At 52.3% G+C, this 21,079-nt stretch overlaps 1 protein-coding gene across 19 annotated transcripts in view; it reads left to right on the forward strand.

Annotated features, from left to right (window-relative positions):
* The first annotated feature begins 3,641 nt into the window (after window positions 1–3,641).
* The window catches only part of IKZF1 (IKAROS family zinc finger 1), a 100,048-nt gene continuing 82,610 nt past the window's right edge, over window positions 3,642–21,079 (forward strand). For 13 of the 19 annotated variants that reach the window (XM_045494260.1, XM_045494267.1, XM_045494270.1 and 10 more), the window contains exons 1-2: window positions 4,876–5,182; window positions 19,561–19,614. In XM_045494260.1, the coding sequence (XP_045350216.1) occupies window positions 19,575–19,614 (40 nt within the window). In that variant the 5' untranslated portion in view covers window positions 4,876–5,182; window positions 19,561–19,574. Of the gene's footprint in view, window positions 3,682–4,165; window positions 4,215–4,875; window positions 5,183–7,379; window positions 7,427–8,018; window positions 9,061–16,556; window positions 16,649–19,560; window positions 19,615–21,079 lie in introns of those variants that run through there. The other 6 variants (XM_045494262.1, XM_045494263.1, XM_045494266.1 and 3 more) reach the window with 6 other exon arrangements.

Genomic DNA, 21,079 nt, shown 5'->3' on the forward strand with positions numbered 1-21,079 from the left:
TTGAAAGGGGACAAGCAGGAAACACTTGCCTCCAATTGGAGAAGGATGTCTCAAGGGAATCAGTCTTTGGAGGGATAGGGGACGGGGCGTAGCTAAAAAACCTGACCAAGATTTGTCTCCCAGGCTAACCACTTAGAAATCAAGCACATCAGGGGCCCCTGGGTGGCTCAGTCGGTTGAGTGTCTGATTCTCTATTTTGGCTCTCAGGGTTCGCGAGACAGAGCCCCATGTCACCCAGCTCTGTGCTGACAGCACGGAGCCTGCTTGGGATTCTCTCTCTCTCTCTCTCTGCCCCTTCCTTTCTTGTTCTCTATTTCTCTCTCTCTCTCTCTCTCTCTCTCAAAATAAATAAACAAACATTTAAAAAAAAATTTAGCAACCACTTAGTGGCTTTGCCCTTTTGTGTGTCCACGGGCTGTGTGTTCAAGTTGACCATGACGCGTTTCGCATGGAAATGCAATTGTTTCTGATTTACTGGGCTGGAGCCCCTTCAGGATAAGACCACACGTTATGCCTTTATTGGGACTTCCTGCCTCTCAAGTACCAGTTGTAACGGTAGCTGTCACTGAGTACATGCTCGTCGAATAAGTGAATGGAGATGTGCCACCAGCAGACTTAGAACTCCACAATCCTGTTCTAATCTTGCTCCTATAACACAGTGGAATTGCCTGGATGCAGACCTGCCCCTCTGTCTTTATTCTGATCTGTTCAGGCCAGATCAAGATCTGCTTTTCCTGTAGTCCGCCAAAACATCTTCAACAACTTTTCATCAGAAAGCTTTCTGGATAAATCTATTCTTCTCCAAGTCGTTATATCCGACCTAGTTTGCTTTTCAGTCTCTTCCAACCAAACGGTATTGATTAAAAAGTCACCAGTTTTGAGAATCTAAGTGTCTTCTGACAAATTCCAAGGGGAATAAAGCAAAAGGAATTGTCATCAAGTGGGAAGAATTTGGTTGTCAGCTGCGACACATCCTCGATTCAGATCGAGAGGCGGAAATGTGAACGATGAGGAGAGCTGCTGAATTTCTGTGGGTTTCAAAGCCAGGAGCAACGGAGCCTCCAGAGAGGGCCTTTTAAACGTGGCAGGAAACGGAACATCCTGTGGGGTCTCCATGCGGCTGGCCGGGCAGTCCTGGCCCCCGTGTCCTGCTCCTTCCCTTCCAGAAGGAGTGGGAGCCACTCTTCTGTGCTTAGAAAAAGCCAGACCCAAGGCAGTGAGCCTCAGGAAAAAATGGTCAAGAATCTTGCCCCAGACCAGCAACTGTTGGTTTTCAAAAACAGCAGAAGCAGAAGCTGGGGGTGGTGAAAAGTAGGGACAAGAAACCAAAGAAGCAGAGTCCTTGTTGCAAAAATTCCATCCACGTCCTGGTCCCTTCGTTCGCGTTCCTGTTCCTTTACAGACGAAACTGTGTGCGTTCTGCATTACTTCAGCATTGTAGAAAGACGATAGAATTTTTTTTTTTTATGAACAACTTTTCCTGTTACTTCAGGATTATTCCTGCTATTTTCCAACGGCTGCAGGAAAAAGGGATGTTCATCCTTTGCCGTTTAACAGATATTTTTTAATGGAAGCAAAATACAATTATAGCCACGGCAAATTGCATACACCAGCTCACTTAATTTCACCTCATTCCATCAACACCATTGTTAAGTTGGTATGCTCTGCAGAGGACAGACCGGAAGCTCAGAGAGGTTGAGTAACTTGCCAAGACTCACACAGGTAGTAAGAAATGAAAGTGCGAATCAACCATCCGTCTTCTGTTTAAAACTCATTCTCCTTAGAACTGTCTCTAGTCTCTGCCAGAACAAAAGTGCCCATAGCAGGATTCCCTTATTAGAGTAAGCTCTGAGTAAGTAGTCTGTGATTCATTCTATAGGGGCTCTTTGTTCTTTTGGTAATATCGCAAAAGAAGAAAAATTGCTAATTTGACAGTTATTGTCTGAATAAACTAGGCTGCCCTTCTTTAAATGCTGCAACATTATTATGTATCTATTCTAAAGAATAGATACATTCTTTAGAGCTATTTTTTTTTTTTAAAGCATCACCAGTTTCAATTTCCCCTGCTAAGTTTTTCCCTCCAACGGGCTTTTATTGATGATTTAAGCAGCCTCTCCGAGGCCTTGGTGTCTACCCACAGAGCCCAGGTCACAGCAGGACTCTTGTCCTCTACCTGTTTTGGAGTGGGGGCAGGGGGGGGTGGACCATGAAGCCTGGTTCTTCCCAACTTGCTCTCCAACTCAACAAGACACTGGTAGCTAGCAGGGCTCACGATGAACACTAGTGACCACTCAGAGTCCTTTCTCTGCTATCAGCAGACGGCAAGAACTGTCATATGTGAAACACACGATCCACAAACAATCCTGTGAGGTGGCTTACCTTATTCCTACCCAGCTGTACACGGGGAAATGGAAGCTCAGAGAAGTTCAGGAACTCGGCCAAGACCACACAGCATCAACTATCGGGTCTTTCACCTCTTACTCTTCTGCCCCAGGAGGAAATGCCTTGACCTTAGTCCTTGATTCCCACTCCTAGGGACCCATGACACACATTTAAAGAGACACAACTGGGGGCTAAGGGTGTTGTGTGCCTCTAAGAACCAGAGGTATCCTCTAACCTCTCCACTACATTTTTGGCCTCCCTGGGCTTTGAACCTTATGTCTATTGACTCATAGAATGCTGACAAGGACTCTTGCAATGAAGAACAATGAAGTGGCATTGACTTCTTTTGCAGATAAGGGCAATGAGGCTCAGAGGTTCAGTGACTTGCCTAAGGTCATATAGGTAAGGGGTGGGCTAGGGATTAAAGCCATGGACCTTTTGACTAGCTCCACTTCCTCTGGGTTGTAAGCAGGGGGAGTTAACAGGCTCTGGGCTCAGAATCTCAGAGTTTCTCTCAGCACTAATTCAGTGGTAGGAGTTGCGGAAGGGGTCCAGGAAGAACATGTCCCGCTGCCTGGGGTTCGTGGAGGGTAGAGGACATTTCTCCCAGAGATGGCACCAGGCAAAGCCGGTCCACGACTGTCTGGGCCCTGCCACCAGCAGCCTCCTCAGCCAGGCCGGCCACAGCCTTCCCCGGTGGTCTCCAGTCCCTGCCCCACTCAACTGCCCAAAGTGACATTTTCCACCTGTCACTTTGCAAGGCCTGCACCCCCGAGCCCCCTCCGGGCCCAGGGGCGCCCTTCCTCACTCTCCTGCAGGAAGGCATCATTTGGCCCTCCCCAGGATCTGCACTGGATCTCCTCTCTCCCGTGCAGGGGTACCTTTCCGGATGCGCCCCTGCAAGTCCTGAAGGGCAGGACCCGCGACTCGCTGGTCTCCATCCCTCCCTTAACGCCCAAGGGGAATGGGGACAAATCGCCTGCATTCAAGATTCTCCCTCTTCTGCTCAAACAGCACACCGTCGCCTGGCTCCCGCTCGGGTGGGGCCCGGCTAATGAGAGTGACGGGCGTCAAGAGGTGCGCGGTTAGAGCCCGCATTCCTGTCTCAACGAGACACACGCAGCGCCTTCCTCCCGTGCTTCGGGGCTCGGGGAAGGGGGGGGGGGTCTGAGGTGCCAAGGCCTTCGCTGTCACCTCCTCCCGCGGCCGCCCTGTCACACCTGGGTGTGCACGCAGACCAAGATGGAAGGCGCGATCCTAACTTCTGCCTGAGCAGGTGGGAGGGAAGAGAGACGAGAGGTATTCCATTGGTTGTCTGGGAAAATGAATCGCACCTTCCCCTCACTTGCGGAGGATCAACTTTTCCCACCCCCTCGGGTGGGCACTCCTCACCCGGGGTCGCAGCCGGAAACGGGGAGCCCAGTGGCCCCAGTTCGAGGGACGTGGAGCCGGGCGGGCAACGGACGCTCCCCACCCCAGACACCGGGGAAAGTGCCTCACGATGTCCCAGGTCCCCGGAGTCCCCGCGGCGGGGCGAGCGGCACCCCCCGCCCCGCCGCCGCCTCCGGCCGCCCCGCGCGCGCGTCGCCCGCGCCGGGTCCCCAAGGGTTAAGCGCGGGCCCCGCGGCGCCGCGGCCGATGCCGCCACCCGGGCCGGGGCGCAGAAAGCCGGCTGCCACCTGCCGCGCGGGGCCGCGGCGCGATGCGGCGCTGGAATGAGGAAGCGCGGCGGAGAGGGGAGGGCCGGGGCGCGCTGCGCGCGGGGGTGGCGGCGGCGCGCCGAGCGGGCCCGGCGCGGGCGAGCGGGCTGCAGCCGGCGGCGGCGCCAGCAGGTACGGCCCGCGCCCGCCGCCGCCCCGGCGGCCCTGGAGTGGGAGTGGGGGTGGGAGTGGGGACGGGGGGGGGGCCGGGACCCAGCCCCGCGCCCCGGCAAAGTTTGTGCGCGCGGTCCCGGAGTTGCGGTCGGACCGCACCGCGGGAGCCGGCGACCCGGCGGCGGAGGCTGGGGCGAAGGCGGCGCGCCCAGCTATGCGCCCGGGGTCCGCGTCCCGCTACGCGCCCGTCTGTGCGTCCCTCTCCCGGTCCCCCTCCGCGCCCGGACCCGCGCCCCGCTCCGAGTCCCTCTCCTAGCCCGGACCCGCGCCCCGCTCCGAGTCCCCCTCCGCACCAGGCCGAGCGCCCGGCTCCGCGCCCCGCGCCCCCCGGGTCCCGCTCCGCGTTCCGGGGCAGCAAGCCGGGCGAGGGCAGGGCGGAGCGCGCGGGGCGGGGCGGCTGCGGGCCGGCGGAGCGGTCGGCCGGAGGGGTGCGCCGCCCCCAAAGTTTGCGGAGCGCGGGCGGCCGCAGGTGGCGGGGCGCAGGGGCGCGGCGCGGAGGGGGCCCAGGTGCGCGGCCCGTGGGCGGCGCTGTGCGCGCGGGGCGGCCGGCCGGCAGCGAGCGCGAAAGCCGGGTCGGAGCCGGCAGAGGAGGGGTGGGGGGGTGGGGGGGGAGGGTGGCGGAGAAATGGGGAACCGGGCGAGTGAGCAACTTCAGGAAGTCGTTGTGAAAGAAAGCTGGGAAGAGCCCGGCGGCCGAGTTAGCAGGGCGCTCTAACAAGTGCGTGCGCGGCCCGGGCCGGCGACTGCGGCCACGGTCCCCGGGTCCCCGCGCAGCGCCGCCGAGCCCGAGCCCGGCCGGGACCTTGGAGGTGGCGAGGCGGCCGGCCCCGGGCGAGCCCGGCGGGGCAGAGGGAGCCCCGGCCCCGAGGTTGCTGTTCGCGCCCGAGGATCGGTCTCGGCCCCCAAAGTGCGACGCACACGTCCACGTGAGTGTTTTCCAATTGAATTTCAGTAGGAAAACTCAGAGTAGCCGGTGGCTTAAAAAAAAAAAAAAAAACAGAGAGGAAGAGAATGAAAAGACAAGGCAGTAAGAGCTGTGACCCCTGCTTTCGCTCAGGTCTGCCTCTCCTTTCTGGGGATAGGGAGAGCGCTGACTTTTGTCAGAGCCTCCGCCGCCAACTTGTGCGGTGACCGAAGGCGCAGGGCCAGGCCGGCGTGGGACACTCGTGAGCCGCCCCGCTGTCACCACGGGGAGGACGGTCCAGCGCCCGTTGCATTTAAATTGATATGTACCTAGAGGTGACGGAAGCCAGGCTTTATAAAGTCACCCAGGGAGAGCTTTCTCTCCTGATCTCTGAGGGGCCAGCCTTTTGCTTGTCCTGAAAAACCTTTAGATCGCGTCTGAACTTGCTTTCTGCAAAATGAAGAATTATCCCGGTCTGAAAAGTTAGTGGTTCCTTTGCTGACTGCAATTTTGGCGATTAGGTTTCCAAACGCCCTGGCAAGAAGGCGTCAGGTTACTGGTGGGTGTATTTGAAAATGTATTAAAAAAAAAAAAAAATGGTCAAGGATCCTCGGTGATTCCGGAGGAACCTAGTGATGATGAGATTGTTTTTTCTTCCAATTTGGAGGCACAGAGTGTGACATGTGGAGAGCAGAAAGTCCGCAGCGTCTGGACAGGCATTGCCAACCCTGTTTTCCTTCTCCCCGCCCCGGGCTGCAGCCGGCCCAGAGCGAATTCAAGGCAGGGAGCTTGGCTCAGCCAGCTTGCTGCTTGTTCCCCTCCCCTGCCTCCCCCCCCCCATTGCTGCTCCCAGACACCTTGTTTTTGAACTTGGAGACTCAAACTTCTCTTGAAGAAAATACCTACTTGCCACCCAAACCAACTCCTGTTCAGGGAGAAAAAATTATGGAATTAGAAGATATGTAATGTGTACAATATTTCAACTTTCATAGAAATTGAAACGGTTGCAAAGATGGGTTCACTTGGTTTTGAGCTGAGAGGAGAGAGAAACCAGCAGGAAACCGTTGGAGCCTCTTGGATTTCTTTCTTTGTTTGGAGACGTTTGATGGGGTCAATGGGACTCATCTTTCATATGGAATTTTAAAGCTGCCGTTTGAGTATGTTTCAGTATTCCGTGTGTCAGAATTGTTTCGGCGACAAATCAGATTATTTGGCAACGTGGCTAAAATTTTAAACAGTGACAAGTATCCGTGGCAGGAAGATTACCTGCTTACATCATAGGATATGCAGAACGTGTTAAAACAGAACTCGTGTGCACACATGTAAATAATGATGTCACGTCTTCAAATCCCATACAGTTCTGGCTTGATATCATGTATGTGATTTCAAAACTTTCCAGGAACGTATGTGTTGATACTTTTTTTACGTGGCAAAAAACAACAAAAACAAAAACACAAACACAAACGTGCTTCCCGGTCTTAAAGTCCACCCGGGTTGATGCGAGACCGTGTGATTGAGTTCAGTGGCCGTGCCATCTGCCCGTTTTGCTTCCTGGTGGTAGTTGAAGGCAGGGGCTCTGTAAATCCCAGCATGCTTGTTTGCTTAATTCACTGGTGTTTTCAGTGAAATGCTGCACCTTGAGGAATTAATTACACCTCCTCAGAATTCAGGAGCCTGGTGGCCGTCATAGCCCAGCAGTGCGGTCTCGTGGGACGAGTTGGCGGGTCTGTAAAGAAAACTGTGCATGTGTGATGTTGGACGCTTTGGAGACGTTGGTCCACAGCCTCGTGAGGGAAGGTAAACCGTGGCCGTCCGTGGCACCGGTTCCTTTGTTGAGACATTAAGAGCTTGGTGAATTTCCTGGCCAAGAGGTCTGAAGCTCAGGCGTGCTGGGGGCCACCGTGTCTTTGTCACTTGGCGAGAGACTGAAGCGTTCGAGGATGATGGTGGTTTTGGGGGGATCCCCCCCTTGATTTGGATTTGTGTGTCTCATGTTTAGGTAATGCAGTTGCACATCGTCAACATACATGTCAAACTTTGGAAATTTGGGGGAAGATGGTGGATCCCATGTGATGAAATGCCCCTACCCCCCACACGTACACGAGTGCCGTGTGTGCTTCAAGATCAGGTGTGTGTGAACAGATACAGGAAATAAATTCTATGAGTCTCTGCACATGCACACACACACACACACACAGACACAGAGCTGGCATAGAGAGGGAGGCATAGGGGCAGGGTGAGAGTTTTCACATCACACAGACCTGACGTGAGTAATAAAGCTCCTCCTTTTCGGTTCTGTTTGTTCGGTTGGCTTTTGCCTTTTACTAAAGCGCGATGGATTTTCCTCTTTATGCTGTTGAGTTGAGACGTAAACGATGTCAGTACTTTGGGTGTCTGCCCAAGACTGTGTGTGCAGGTTACGGCTTTGTAGTGAACCCAGAATCCGTCAAGGATAACACCGTTTCACGGCTCGTGTGCGTTTTTCCCATCTTCTAAGCTTTGTGATTATGAAATCATTTCGCTACGAAATAAGTATTGGTTTCCGTTGCCTTATTCTAATGGAGATTCCCCCAGTGGCTCCGGCACGGAGAACGAACCCAAGCCTCTTGTTGGTTCTCTGGCAACGCTTGTGATGTGTGAGGCTCACAGGCCTTCCAGGGGATTGTGCCTCGGGCTTCTGACCAGATGCTGCTTCTGTCTGGCCCCCGGTGCTTACGGTTACTCCCTGTCTGGGGTGGGTCTGTTGATATTTTTTTCAATTTATTTTTTATTTAGTTTTGAGAGAGAGAGAGAGCAAGCAAGCAGGGGAGGGGCAGACACACACACACACACACACACACACACACACACACACAAGCTTCAAAGTCAGATAAGGTAGGAAATAGCAGCAGGGCCCGTTGGGGACTCTCACACCCCAGACCCAACTCCAGCGACCGCAACGTGGCTGGTTCCCTGTGGAGACCCGAGGGGGCGGCGGTGCTCTGTGCAGTTTGAGAAACAACTCTGCACCCGGCTCCTCTCTCTGTGGCTCCCGTGACACCCGCCCTGCCAGGCTGTCGCTTTCATAGCTTTCCTCAGACGCGGTTTTTAAACGTTGTGTGCTACTCTGGCAAATGTCTTTAAGACGTGATGGAACGTGAGGCGTGAGATGCTGCGTGGGGATGAGGACGAGTGAGAGGCAGCCAACCCAAAGCCGCTTTGCAGAAGTTCCTGTGGGGAGAGGGGGCAGGGCCACCTCTGTGTGTGTGTCGCTGGGGGGGGGGGTCACCCCTGAGAAGGGCCCGCGGGGCACCGGCTGAGGCCTACACCTACAGGCCACGGCCTACAGGCTTCCGTTGGCTTTTTGTCCTTGTCTGACTTTGCTGTGATAAACAGGTCGCTGCCACAGGTGCCCCCAGTGACCCACCCGCGAGGCTCTGTCAGACGTGGCGAAAGCCCAGAAGGCCAGGCCTGGGGGCCTCTGTCTTGCCCGGCGCAGGTCTGGCCCTGTTTCCCTTCTCCCGTGTAGCCATTTCTGCCTTCGGGGAGCCCTCAATTCCTGTTGACTCAAAGAGCTCCCTCCATCTTCCACCGCAAGCCTGTCAGCTCAGACGTCCTCATAATCTCTGAACCCGTTTTGGTCAGGACAGGAAGCGCAAGGCTCCCTTCCTGCCCCTGTTTTCCTGAGAGAAAACTATCTTCCCTCCTTTTTTGCATATTTGGCAAATGGTCCCACCTTTCTCTCCGCCCCAGTGGAGTGTGCAGGCGGTGGTGGAGGAGACGGGCCGCCACCCCAGGGGACAGCAGGGTCCCTCTCAGGCGGCTGAGTCGAGGGGACTCCACGCGGCCCAGGGTCCGAAGACCCCACCCCAGTCCTCAAAAGGCAGCACCCGTAGGTCTCTGGGAGGCACGCGCTCACCGGTGAGTGCCCCGCGCTTTCTCTGCTGCACTTGCTCTTGCATAGACGCGGGGGGGGGGGGGGGGGGGAGAGCCTGTGTGGCCCCTGCCCAGCCCCTGCCCCGCACCCCTGCGCCGCCTGTCTGGGGTGATGGAGAGCGTCATTATGCACCATTTGCACGCGCTGCTTTCGGGTGTTCCCGTGCCCCACCTCCTGATGGCTCATGGCGCAGGGGCCACTGCTTAACGGATTGCCCAGAATGGGCCCTAATTAGTGGGAAAGTGCCTTCTTCATATTTTCTCACTCAAGTGTGCAATGATTCATTTTTCTCCGGCAATCAGCTCACTGCTAAAGGAAATCTGACTCTCTTCCTGCCGTTTTCGCGCCAAAAGTTAGCGTAATGGATATGGTGCCCAGCTGCCAGGCTGGGGGGCTCGGGGGGCCTTGGGATGTGAAGGGTGCACCCAGCATCCTTCCTCTGCCCTCCTTCCCTGCCCTCCCTCCGTCTTCCTTCTTTCTTGGGTGGGGGGGGGGGTGGCTTGCAGAGGCTGTACAAACAACTGACAAAGAGTGGCATGAAGTATTTTTAAGCGCTCTTATCCATACCGAGGTGGGACTTTAAGCTCCATTTTCGAGATCGCACCGCTATCAACCCTCCAAGGCGTTTTCTGGTCATTTGGAACAGTTGAGCCATGTGGGTCCGACTCCTTTCCAAAGCTAAGAGTTCCACCATGGACATTGATTCGTCCATTTTTTGGGGGGTGCTTTTTGGTCCTTGAGTCAGATTTTCGCTGGCAAACTCAGAGCAAATGAGATACCTCCTTAGCCCTAAGGTCGGTGGGGGTGGGGGGGGGGAATGTTTACTTTAGAATCTTCAGGAGAAATGAAAATGAGGAATTGATCTTTTATAAGCTTGTTCCTGAGACACTCTGAAATGTCCTCCAGGGCTTTTAATGGAAAGGAGAGAGAGCCAGAGACCCCCCGGTGTGAGCCCCACTTTTAGCCTGAAAAACTGACCTTTTTCTCCTGCTTTGTGGCTGAGTTTTGTGTAGGGTGGAAAATTAAAGTGATATGCAAAGAGATCCACGGTGGAACCATATTGATAAATTGTGTATCCCACTTCATTAAACTGAAACAGACCACTAATTATGGGAGGTTGTTAGAGAGATAAGGCAATTAATTCCCTTTTAAAACTCATTTGGAAATTTCGAGGGCTTTTCTACACGGGGCTTCCTGCTGCCTGGAGTTGTCCGTGTTTCCCAGGATTTCAGGAACCTCCAGCTTCATGTGGAGGAGGAGAGCCTTCTGGGAAAGAAAGGAAACTTGCTGAACAATAACAACAAACAAAATACTTAAAAGTGAAGCACTGAAAATAATTTACACTTACTTAAGGGCCGCAGAAAAATCTGGTTGTACTGTTCAAAATTAGCTCTCCTATGTTTTGCTGTCTGACGGACATGAGCATTTTCTGCCAAATTATAAATAAGGACGTGCCGATTTCTTTGTAGCCCTACAGAGGAGGAAGTTGTAAGCTTCTGTGAGGTTCTACTGATGACACCCCACACCCGGGTTTGCATGAGGACTTTGTAGGCCAAAGGTTGTGGATTACAGACTGGGCTCTAGGTGATCCTGGTTGGGCCTGATGCCCTCCAGGAACGTGTGTGTGTGTTCATATGGACCTCGTCATTTGTGCGGGGCTCTTGGGCATATAACCCACGTCTGGGTTACAGCCCCGCTGGGACCGAGCTCTCGGTCTGTCCCAGAATAAAATGGACATCTAGAACTTTCCTTGCGAACTCGATCCAGCTGAAGAGGCCACCAAGAACATTGAGCGGTCTTCTTGTCTATAATCGTTGGGTGGATTGTCAAAGCAGTCGTTCTCACCAAGTAACTGATATGTGTGTTCCCCCTTCTACTGTTCTCAGAAACAGCTTGGTCTGACTTCAGCGGAGACCGTTTGAGGTTGGGGGAGCGAGGTGAATTCTGGAGTCCTGCAGCTCCCGGGACGCAGGCTAGGGTTCAAGGAACCAGGGTCTTGAATCCACATTCCATGGGGTGTGGACGTAGTGGGAAAATGGGCACATAGGTGATTTTTTAACGCTTCTCGCAAAGTTGCCTCACTTTAAGTGATTTTACTTGATGATTTGTGGGTGTTGCCAAAAAGAACGGAGGAGCTCAGAATGTGTGTCTTCTTGCAGAGAGAATTTCCCTTTGGCCCGGAAACTCTGTGGCTTTAGTGGAGGGAGTCAGTCAGCAGGCTGTCTACATTCTCCTCCCTGGAGCCAGGAGGAAACAGCCCCTCTCTCTGGGCCAAGCAGCCTTTTTCCATCGCAAGGAATAAGGGGTACCTGGAAGTCTGGGCAACCACGAATCCCTCGACGTGTTTGCTCCGGAACACATTTTCTCTCCAGGTTCCTATGTACATTGGTAGATCTTGTCTCACTCCCAACCAGACAGCAGAGGCTAACCTGAAACGAGAAAAGGTTGCAGTCCCTACCAGAATGTTCTCAGCGGGCAAATCAGCAGTGGCTCCCAGTTATTGGAAATGAACAGATGTGGGTGTATTTGTAAACAACCGGCCGTGCCTGGGGAGATTTGTCTAAGTGTACTTCCTTGGGTCTCAGTGGAATGTATCTTTCGCCAAGGCAGCTCACACAAGCCCTTCAATTTAAAAAAGTCTGGCGGACTTGTAGTGTTACCATTTGGGGGAATGTTATGGGTATACAGCACAAGTGGATTTGCGTGTTCGGTTTGCATTTTGAGGTTCGACGTGTGTCCATGAAATGATCTACTAACACCTTAACTAAAGCCACTGCTAAGAGGACCAGAGAAGATACTGTTCTCTTTGTGAGGACAGCACTGGCAGTTGCTGAGTAAAACACTTAGTGAACATTGTAACTTTGTATTGATCCTTTTTTTTTTTTTTCAAGTGAAAAAAGTAACTTGAGAGGTGGGGGGCGGGCGCAATATAGGAACAGGAAAATGCTCCTCTGTTTCATCACTTTGTAATAAGAAATGACAAGACATCAGCACTCTTGGGAATATCGGTGCACATCATTATTTTGGGGCAGTTTTTATATTTTTTTAAAGGTGTAAATCTCATTTTTGTTGCACCGTCGCTGGCCATGCATGAAGGTCTTCTGAAATCGGGAAGAGGGTGATTCTAAACTTAGATTTTTTTTTTTTTTACTTAAGTGATGAAGCGAAGTGTAAAAAGCCATTTATATTTGAGGAAGCTGCTTAGGAAATGGCTTCTGAGGACAGTCAGAATCAGGAAAAGTCCTATAAAAGTGAATGTAAATTTTGAGTGTGAATGTCTCTGCCATGGTTGCCGCATGAACAGTGTTGGGAGTAGTTTGAGAGCCTGGGGTCTAGTGCTGGAACATTCTTTACTATACAGTCTCTTCTCTGCATAGGAGAATCACACAATGCCAGAACCTTCTAGGGCCCCTAGAAATCCTGTGCAGGACCTGCTTTTGAGAGCAGATGGGTGAGCGCAGGGAACCGTCCCTCTAACTCTGCCTTCTCTATTTAAAAAAAAAAAAAAAAATCTAATGTAATGCAGCATCTCTCATCGTTCTTTATACCTCACTTGGAGACAGGTGGCTCCATGATGACATTTAGCAGTATTCTTGTGTTCTTTTCCCTTCTGCATTAAATATCTCCTTGCTGAGAATGTTTTCAAACAGCATGCTTTTTAGCTGTATTTTGAAAAGGCTTCTTAGGTCCCCCCCCCCTTCCTCTTTTGCATACCAGTTCCTGCCCCAAAGGCGGGGGAGGTATGTGAGGACAGAGTTGCACATCTGAGCTAATTTGCCCTGAAAAAAGCAGGTTCACAGTAGAACGTACCACTGGAGGCGTTTTCTGTGGCTCCGTTAAATATGGGGGAGGGGGAGCCCGGCGAAAGCCAAATTGGATTCCCTGCTGTCCTGTTGAAATCTTGTTTTTCATTGTTATTTGTGCCAGCAATACTCTGTGGAATAATCATGAAAATGTGTAGATTGGCAGCTAATTTTTGAAAAATGAAAAGAATCAGAAATGAAATAAGAGTGCCCAGAAGTTTTTATGCTCTCCTGACCTGTTTTGTCAAGTTGTTAGGAAAGCCTATAAGGTCCCCCTGACCAGACACAAAGACCTCGCAGATTGCTTTAGCTTTCTCTTGGAACATTTCTTTTTTTACGATACAGTGTAATTCACAGTGATATGATAGATTTGCAAAAATAAAATCTACCCATCTGAAAATGAAAGGGCTCTCTCTGGGCAGGGATAATGGGTTTTATTAAAGAGGTCTGTGACCTAAGGCGTTTTAAATAGATTATAGGCTTGGCCCGTTTTCCCCACACACCCGCCCCCTTCAAAACAAGCGTCATTGATAAGGAAATAACCCCCAAATGTAAGTGTAATGCAATCTCACTCTTCAGGAGGGGGAAAAACAAAGATCAACAGCATACATTTTTTGCAATAAGCAGAATTTGACTTCACCGTGGAAGTTGTGGGATGAAGTCTGCCTTTACCTGCGCAGTAGTACCAAGGACACGCTTCTTTTCTGTTAGGACACAGGGAACATCCACTCCTTGCCCGTTGTCCGTTTGAAATTTGGGACCACGAGCCCGGGCTCTGCGGTTCGCCCGGGCGGGAGTGAAAAACGCGTCTCCGTGGAGAGGTTGTGGGTTCGGATCAGCTCCGCTGTTGTGTTAGACGTGTGCCTTCGTGCGGGCTGCTGCATTATCAGCCTCAGTCTTCTCATCTATAGAAGGGAAATCATATACAGATCGTGCGCGATGATTACAGTTGTATAGTGTAATCGCGAAGGTTACAGGTACACGTTTAGCAAACGAACACTGTGCCAGACACATAAAACGGTGGACAAGGTAGACCAGGTGCCCGCTCCCGTTGGCCTGTTAAATGCCGTTGTCAGTTGCTTGAATAAAGCCATACCCTTGGGGCGCCTGGGTGGCGCAGTCGGTTAAGCGTCCGACTTCAGCCAGGTCACGATCTCATGGTCCGTGAGTTCGAGCCCCGCGTCAGGCTCTGGGCTGATGGCTCAGAGCCTGGAGCCTGTTTCCGATGCTGTGTCTCCCTCTCTCTCTCTGTCCCTCCCCTGTTCATGCTCTGTCTCTCTCTGTCCCCAAAATAAATAAACTTTAAAAAAAAAGAAAAAAAAAAGCCATATCCATTCCTTTACTGCCTCTTCCTGGCACACATAAGGTACTCGAGAAATGTCGTGAAATGGCACTGAGCAGAAAGTCACCTCTGTGTATCAGGGGCGGGGAAAGGCATTGTTTTTATGTATGGATGCACTTTTAATTGGGGCATAATTGCAATGTAGCATTACATTCGTTTCCCATGGACAACATACCGATTCAATATTTGTGCATATTGCAAAGCGGTCACCACGATAAGCATAGTGAGCACTCGTCGCCACACAGGGCTCCAAAAAAATTCTGTTTTGTGCCACGAGGGCTTTTAAGATTTACTCCGTTGGCAACTTGCAAACAGGCAGGACAGTCTTATTAACAGCCTCTCGCTGCGCAGACATGGCATTTTCTTTAGTTTGTGTCTGTTGCTTGAACCACAGAGAACTGAGGGTTTTTTGTAAAGCTTGTGGAGGAGTTGTGTGAACCTGGGGAACAGACTCATGCTGAGTGACCACCGGGGTTCATCACGGCCAGTTGCGCATGCTGTGCACTTAGCCGTGCTGGAACAGCCATGGCTTCAGGCTGCTCGAAAAGGAATCAAGTTGTGGTTCTGGACGGGCAGCTGGTTTTTCATTTTGACTTCATTATGGGGGAGCACGGCGATTTCAGAGCAAATGATGTGAAGGGAGGGGCTCATCTTCGGGAAAGGAAGGGGCACTTCAGGAGGCTGAGGACGGGGCTGAGGACCGCAGCCAGCCCTGCACACGTGACAGTGGCCCTTGAGGCTCCTTGTGGCTCTCGGGGCTGTTCTTGGGGCCACCTGCTCGCTCACAGGTGGAAATGAGGACAGTACTGGAGACTTGCCCAGCTCCTGGCCCAGGAGCCACGACCGCCCAGGGCGGTTGGATGCATCTTCCCAGGGGACAGCCAGGTCCCCAGTCCATCGTGCGTGTGGAGGAAGGAAAGAAGGACGAGGGACAAGGTGGAGGGGGGGGGTGTTTCCAAAGCTCCCCATCCCCAGGGCTCCTTCACAGGGTGGCCCCAGCTGTAAGGCCACGTCTCCCCTGGCCTGGTTGCAGGAGCAGAAATGTGCTGGGCCACCTTTGCTCCGTCTCTCAGCCCTTGTGTTTGCCCCTCTGCACCCCCTGCTTTCTAGAGTCGCTGATAGGCCCACTCCATGAAACCGAAACCAGGCAAGTCCTGTTGGAGCAGAGGGACCTGGGAGAGACAGAGACACAGACACAGAGAGGGAAGGGGAGGGAGGGAGAGACAGCAAGCGGTGTTAGGCTCAGTGACCGCTCCAGAGAGGGGAGATGGCCGTGGGCAGTGGCTTCTGACAGCAGGCTCTGCCCCCCACCCCCGGAGGGACAGCCCCCGACGTCGCTGTCACGCTGGCCTCCACTTATCTCCGCATCTGTTTCCCCTTGTGCAAGATTCAGAGCCACTGGCTCCAAAGACACAATAAGAGCATTCAGGGCCCTATGAACTGCCCAGGCGACGGGTATTTGCCGCCGTGGTGTTTTCTGCCGTCGATCGGTTCAGGCGTTCAGGTGTCTAGGTATCCCCAGGCGGAGTAGAAAATCACAGTTGACTTCTGTGAAATAATCGTTCCCTCTGGCTTCTCCCTCCGCAGACCTATGATCCTCGTTTTTGTGTAGGTGCCGGTTCCCAAAAACAAGTTGTTGATCCGCTTGTGTGATGAACCCCTCTTTCTGATCGTGAGCTCCTTCGTGGCAGAGACCCTGTCCGACCCGAGCTCTCCGCTTTGCACTTGACGCTGGACACAGACAGCGTCCATGTGGGAGTAGACGGCCAGGAAGCTGTCTGAAAATGAGCGCAGAGCCCCGCCCCCCCTTTCTAGACACGCACGCCCCCCCCCCCCAGCTGCCCCTCTGTCATCTCGGGTCTTGGAGGGGACGGAATTTCCTCGCCCTCACATCAGTTTCCCATCGCTGAATGATTTGTCTGATCTTTGCCTGAAAACAGTCACTTTTACCAAAAAAAAAAAAAAAAAAAAAGTCACGACTGTTCCATCCCAAGAGATGCAAATTTGGACTTTGGGGAAGTTTGAGGGAGCTGGTCAAGTCCCCCCGTGTCCCCCTCCCCGTGTGATGGCAAGCAAGCCCGGCTGCAGAATTCACGGGGCGTGGGCGCTGTCCCCGAATTGTCAAGAAGGTCAAAGCAGTGGTAACAAGCCGACATTAGTCCTGAGCAAGGGGGCGCACGCCCACGCGGAGTAGGATTCATTCAGACTGTGTTTGAAAATCTAGGTGGTGCTGATTACCCAGTGGAGTTACACGTAGTGGGGGTGGGGGTGGGGGTGGACATTTAGCGAAAATGGAAACAGGCGTGTTGACACAGATTCCCCGTCCTCTGCTCAGTGTCGCCAGCCCCCAGAACACCCGCCGTCCTGAGTGTGCAGACGGCTGCTGGGATGGGGCTGCCTCCTGGAGGGCACACACAGGACACACAGGTGAGGTGGCTGCCCAGGGCAGACCTTTCTGGCCCAGCAGAGCCTGGTCTGGGCCTCAGACCCTCTGCTTTCTGCTTTGTGGCACCTGTCACACCTCCTGCCTGAACCACCAGACCCACGACAGGGGACCTGAGGTGAATGGATTCTGGCCCTGGCCTCAAACCCAGAGGATCTCCCTCTCTGCCGCCACCATGAGGGAGGACACCTTCTCCCTGAGAGCCAAGGTGGGAGCCATCTATGGGGCTTTAGGAAACAGTCTGTCCTTTGCTTGGAAATAGCTTGAATCTACAGTAGGATGCTGGATAAATCAGTTCCCACAACGGAGCTGTGCGTAGCCATTGAAATGAGGGCGTTGATGTAGATTTGCAAAAGACAAAAATGGGTGTAGGATGAAATGAAAAAAAAAAATTCACAGCAGTGTATTTGGAATAAGTTGAGTGTCCTGTTTTTGTCCAGTGCTCTGTGTGTGTATACAAACACACATACACAGACGCACAAAACTGAGTAGTCCTAAGTGGTAGGAGTTATGGGCATTTTCTTGCCTTTATGAAAAAAAAAAGTTGAAAAAAATGGATCACTTGCATAGCAAGAAGATTCTAAGTCAACATTCCACAAATTTTGTTGTTAGACTAGTAGTTGCTACAAGATTTATTTAGACTAGTGTTTATTTACTTATTTATTTTAATGTTTATTTATTTTGCGGGGGGGAGAGCAGGGGAGGGGCAGAAAGAGAGGGAGATGCAGAATCCGAAGCAGGCTTCAGGCTCTGAGCTGTCAGCACAGAGCCCAATGCGGGGCTCGAACTCACAAACTGTGAGATCGTGACCTGAGCCGAAGTCAGATGCTCAACCAACTGAGACACCCAGGTGCCCCTATACTTTCTTTTTTTTTTTAATGTTTATTTATTTTTGAGAGCGAGACAGAGACAGAGTGCAAGCAGGGGAGGGGCGGAGAGACAGGGGGACACAGAATCGGAAGCAGGCTCCAGGCTCCGAGCTGTCAGCACAGAGCCCAACTCGGGGCTTGAACCCACAAACTGTGAGATCGTGACCTGAACCGAAATCAGATGCTTAACCGACTGAGCCACCCAGGCGCCCCCATACTTTTTTATTTTTTATCAGGAATCTGTCTCTGGCACCTAGACTAGTGTTTATTTAGAAGAGTATTTGTTACAACAAGGTGTCCCCCACTCATGCCAGGGACATTTCAAGACTGGTCTGTGTGATTCCACAATAAAACACCGTACTCGCCTTCAGAAAACAGGACCTCACCTTAATGCTGTACAAAGATTCGAGATTTTTCTCAACCGTGTGCGTCTTGTTTCCACGTAGTCGTCTTGGTGGTTTCCAAAGAATCGTAGAGTTTTGCCTGTTTAACATGGAAGACTGTGGCGCCTTAGACGCTCTGGGTTTGCTTCTGGGTTTGCTTCTGGGGCCCGTGTGTTTGGTTCCGGCCTGCTTGTGGGCCCTCAGTCTTGGGGCTGAAATACACGTGGGCCACGAACCTTTTGCCCTTCTGTGGTCAGCGGCAGTAACCCTGTACCACACGCCGGCCTGGAAAATTCCTCTCACAATTCAGACCCATTCAGTGGCTCTCAGAAATAGTTGAAAACCCCTCCCCGTCCAGGAAAAAAAAAAAGTGATAGTCATTCGTGTCTTCTTCATGACTAGTACTGATTCTATAGAAATTGAAAATATGGATTCTGCGCACACCATACAGGCATCTATGTATTGATCTGCACGCCTAAATTTGCCCCTGCCTGCGTAGTCTCAGCCGAACTGGAGAGGGCAAGGTCCCCTGAATTCTCCATCAGTGTCCGGGTCGGCTGAAGACTGGCCTCCCGGCTCAGATCCACACACCTGAACCCAAGAGACAGAGGTGTGGTCCCCCCCGAAACCAGAGGTGGCCTCATTTAGACTCATCAGATAGACTCAGTTTGTTGCTTAGAGAAGGCTCTGTCCCGAGCTGTCCAGCAGAGCGTAAATGAGCAGATTTGGTCGAGGTCCCCTCCTGGTGGCCACAGCTTTCCTACCCAAGGGGCCCCCAGGTGTCCCCTCCTAGGGCTCCCCAGACCTCCGAGGTCAGGCCAGGGCTGACGGGGGCTGACCCCTGCCCGGTACACCTGGCAGAGCCTTCCCTGTCACCCTCCAGGATGGCTCTTCCCACTTGGTTTTCTCTTCCTACACCAATCTGAGGAGCCCAGCCATGTGTCAGCAAAGAGGAAGGTTTGGGGGCTGCCCCAGCCCCGTCTTGCTGCCCTCGTGAGCCTCACTTCCTGCGTGAGTGCACTGGCGATGTCTGAGGCAGGGTCCCTGAAAGAGTGGGGACAAAGACGGAAGCAGCCGCGTTGCCCATCTGCCAGGCTGGAGGTGTATTCATTATTGATGGAGGGAGGACGAGAGCCGCTCAGATATGCAGCCCTGCCTGGGTAAATGAGACATTCTTCAGCAAATTGCTTCGTTTTTTGATTGCTGAGTGTATGCGTGTCACCAAGCTGACTCAAGGTTCATCGATGCATGCTCAGTAAATTAGAAAGAACATAACTATGGATCAGCCAAGAGAATGAATTCTGTGCCTACAATGACCCAGGGCCATTTAATTTTCTGCTTAATTTTGTTGCAGTCAGTTTGCATTTTGGGTTATTATGCAGTAGGAAATTAACAATAAATAACAAATTTGGTCCTCCTGTGCTTGTAATGATATTTTTATCAATCTTTGTAATGCTGTTTTTAAAAGGATCAAGGTCTGTGCCAGTCTGATACTCCAGCAAGTATGTGAGGAGGAAAATGCATTCTTCTTGGTAGATAACCTTGTTGTTAAATGCATAGAGCTTCTCTCTCTCTCTCTCTCGCTCTCTTCATATCTTATTAGTAATTTGCTTTAAACTAAAATCCCTTCCTCTTCTTTGTCAGATAACCTGAGGACAATGGACGCTGATGAGAGTCGAGACATGTCCCGAGTTTCAGGTGAGACCCTTGTGGGATATACTTGGATGGGAGGCCTATGAGGACGGCTCCACTGGGTGCCAGGAGCCCAGGCGCTCGCCGAGCTCCCAAGGGAGGAAGACAGGCTTTCCTGCCAGAGGAAAGACCAGTGTGGAACTGGGGTCCGTGTTTTCTGCCAACTCTTAGAGTTCATCCCAGTTTGAGAACCTCAACAGAAAAATCTCCCAGATGAAATTAGTTTTCCTATGAAATCCAAGAGCAACCTGGAAAGGGTTCCATCTAGGTTGATACTCTTTGGGAGGGTGGGGGGAAGGAAATGACTGCTTGATCTGCTCTAGACCCCAAACCCATGCCAAGGGTGGTGTTTGAGAGGGAGAGCAGGAGAAAGACAGCCAGAAAACACAATTTAGAGTATCTGTTAAGCTTTGCTCCCCTTTGCTGAACATTTTTTTGAGTCATATTGGATGTGGCTCTTCTCATCATGGGGACCCAGGACGTGGAGTGGTCAGTATTGGGAGGTGAGGCCCAAGGGCCCATCACACACTGTCCCGCTAGGCGGTGTTGGACAGGATGACCCATCAGCCCGTCCGGCAAAGCCTGTGTGGCTCCCGTGTTCCTAGGCGTGGGAAGCCCACCCTCTGTCTGGCCCTGCGTCTGGGCTTTGGGTTTTCAGTATTTTACCTTTTAGAACCTGCCAGGTTCATGGCCAATCCCGGGGTTGGCGTCTATGGGAGAATGGCCTGTCATTGGCGGCTTGGCTGACCTGCCCCCACCCGTTTACAAGTTTTTATTGAATTCTGCGTCTCGGGACCAAACGTGTGACTGCTGCCCCACTTGGTGGATGTTCGCCCACTGGAGAGTGTGCAGGAGAGAAGGTTCGAGTTCCCGCCACAATCCGAGACGTCTCCCGCCTCCCCTGGCCCAGCTCCTCCCGTCATCCCGTCACTTGGCAAGTGTGGACTTAAACTCCCCAGGCTACCGAGAACAAGGCCAAGGCTAGCTTGTCGGCCCAGCCGTGTAGGAGCGTCACGTACGTGGGCGGAAGTGAGAACTGGCCGGCAGTTTGGCATTTCCCTGTGTGAACTATGTGATACTGAAGGAGTTCTTTCTAGAGTTGTACCCACGAGCGGGCAGGGAGTTGACCCAGACGCTCCCTGCCGCGGTGATGCTAATGTCTAAAAACTTGGGCACATGGGCACACTGATTCAAACCGCTCTTGTGAACGAGGATGATGCAAAACCTTCATACTGGAAGAGGCCCAAGACACGTGCCCAAGTGAACGCGGCGTTCGAGACAGTACGCAAAGCGCAATGCATTCTGTGAAATGAAAACAAATCACACACACACACACACACACACTCAATCTACATGTTTGCATGTTGAGGAAAATTCTGGAGGGATAGTTAGCAATCTAGACTTCCCCTCTGGAGCTTGGTGATGGGAAGGAGGTCGGGCTGTGGAGGAAGAAAAGGGAGCCGTTACATCC

The sequence above is a fragment of the Leopardus geoffroyi genome, chromosome A2, assembly GCF_018350155.1.
Source record: "Leopardus geoffroyi isolate Oge1 chromosome A2, O.geoffroyi_Oge1_pat1.0, whole genome shotgun sequence".
Lineage (NCBI taxonomy): Eukaryota > Metazoa > Chordata > Mammalia > Carnivora > Felidae > Leopardus > Leopardus geoffroyi.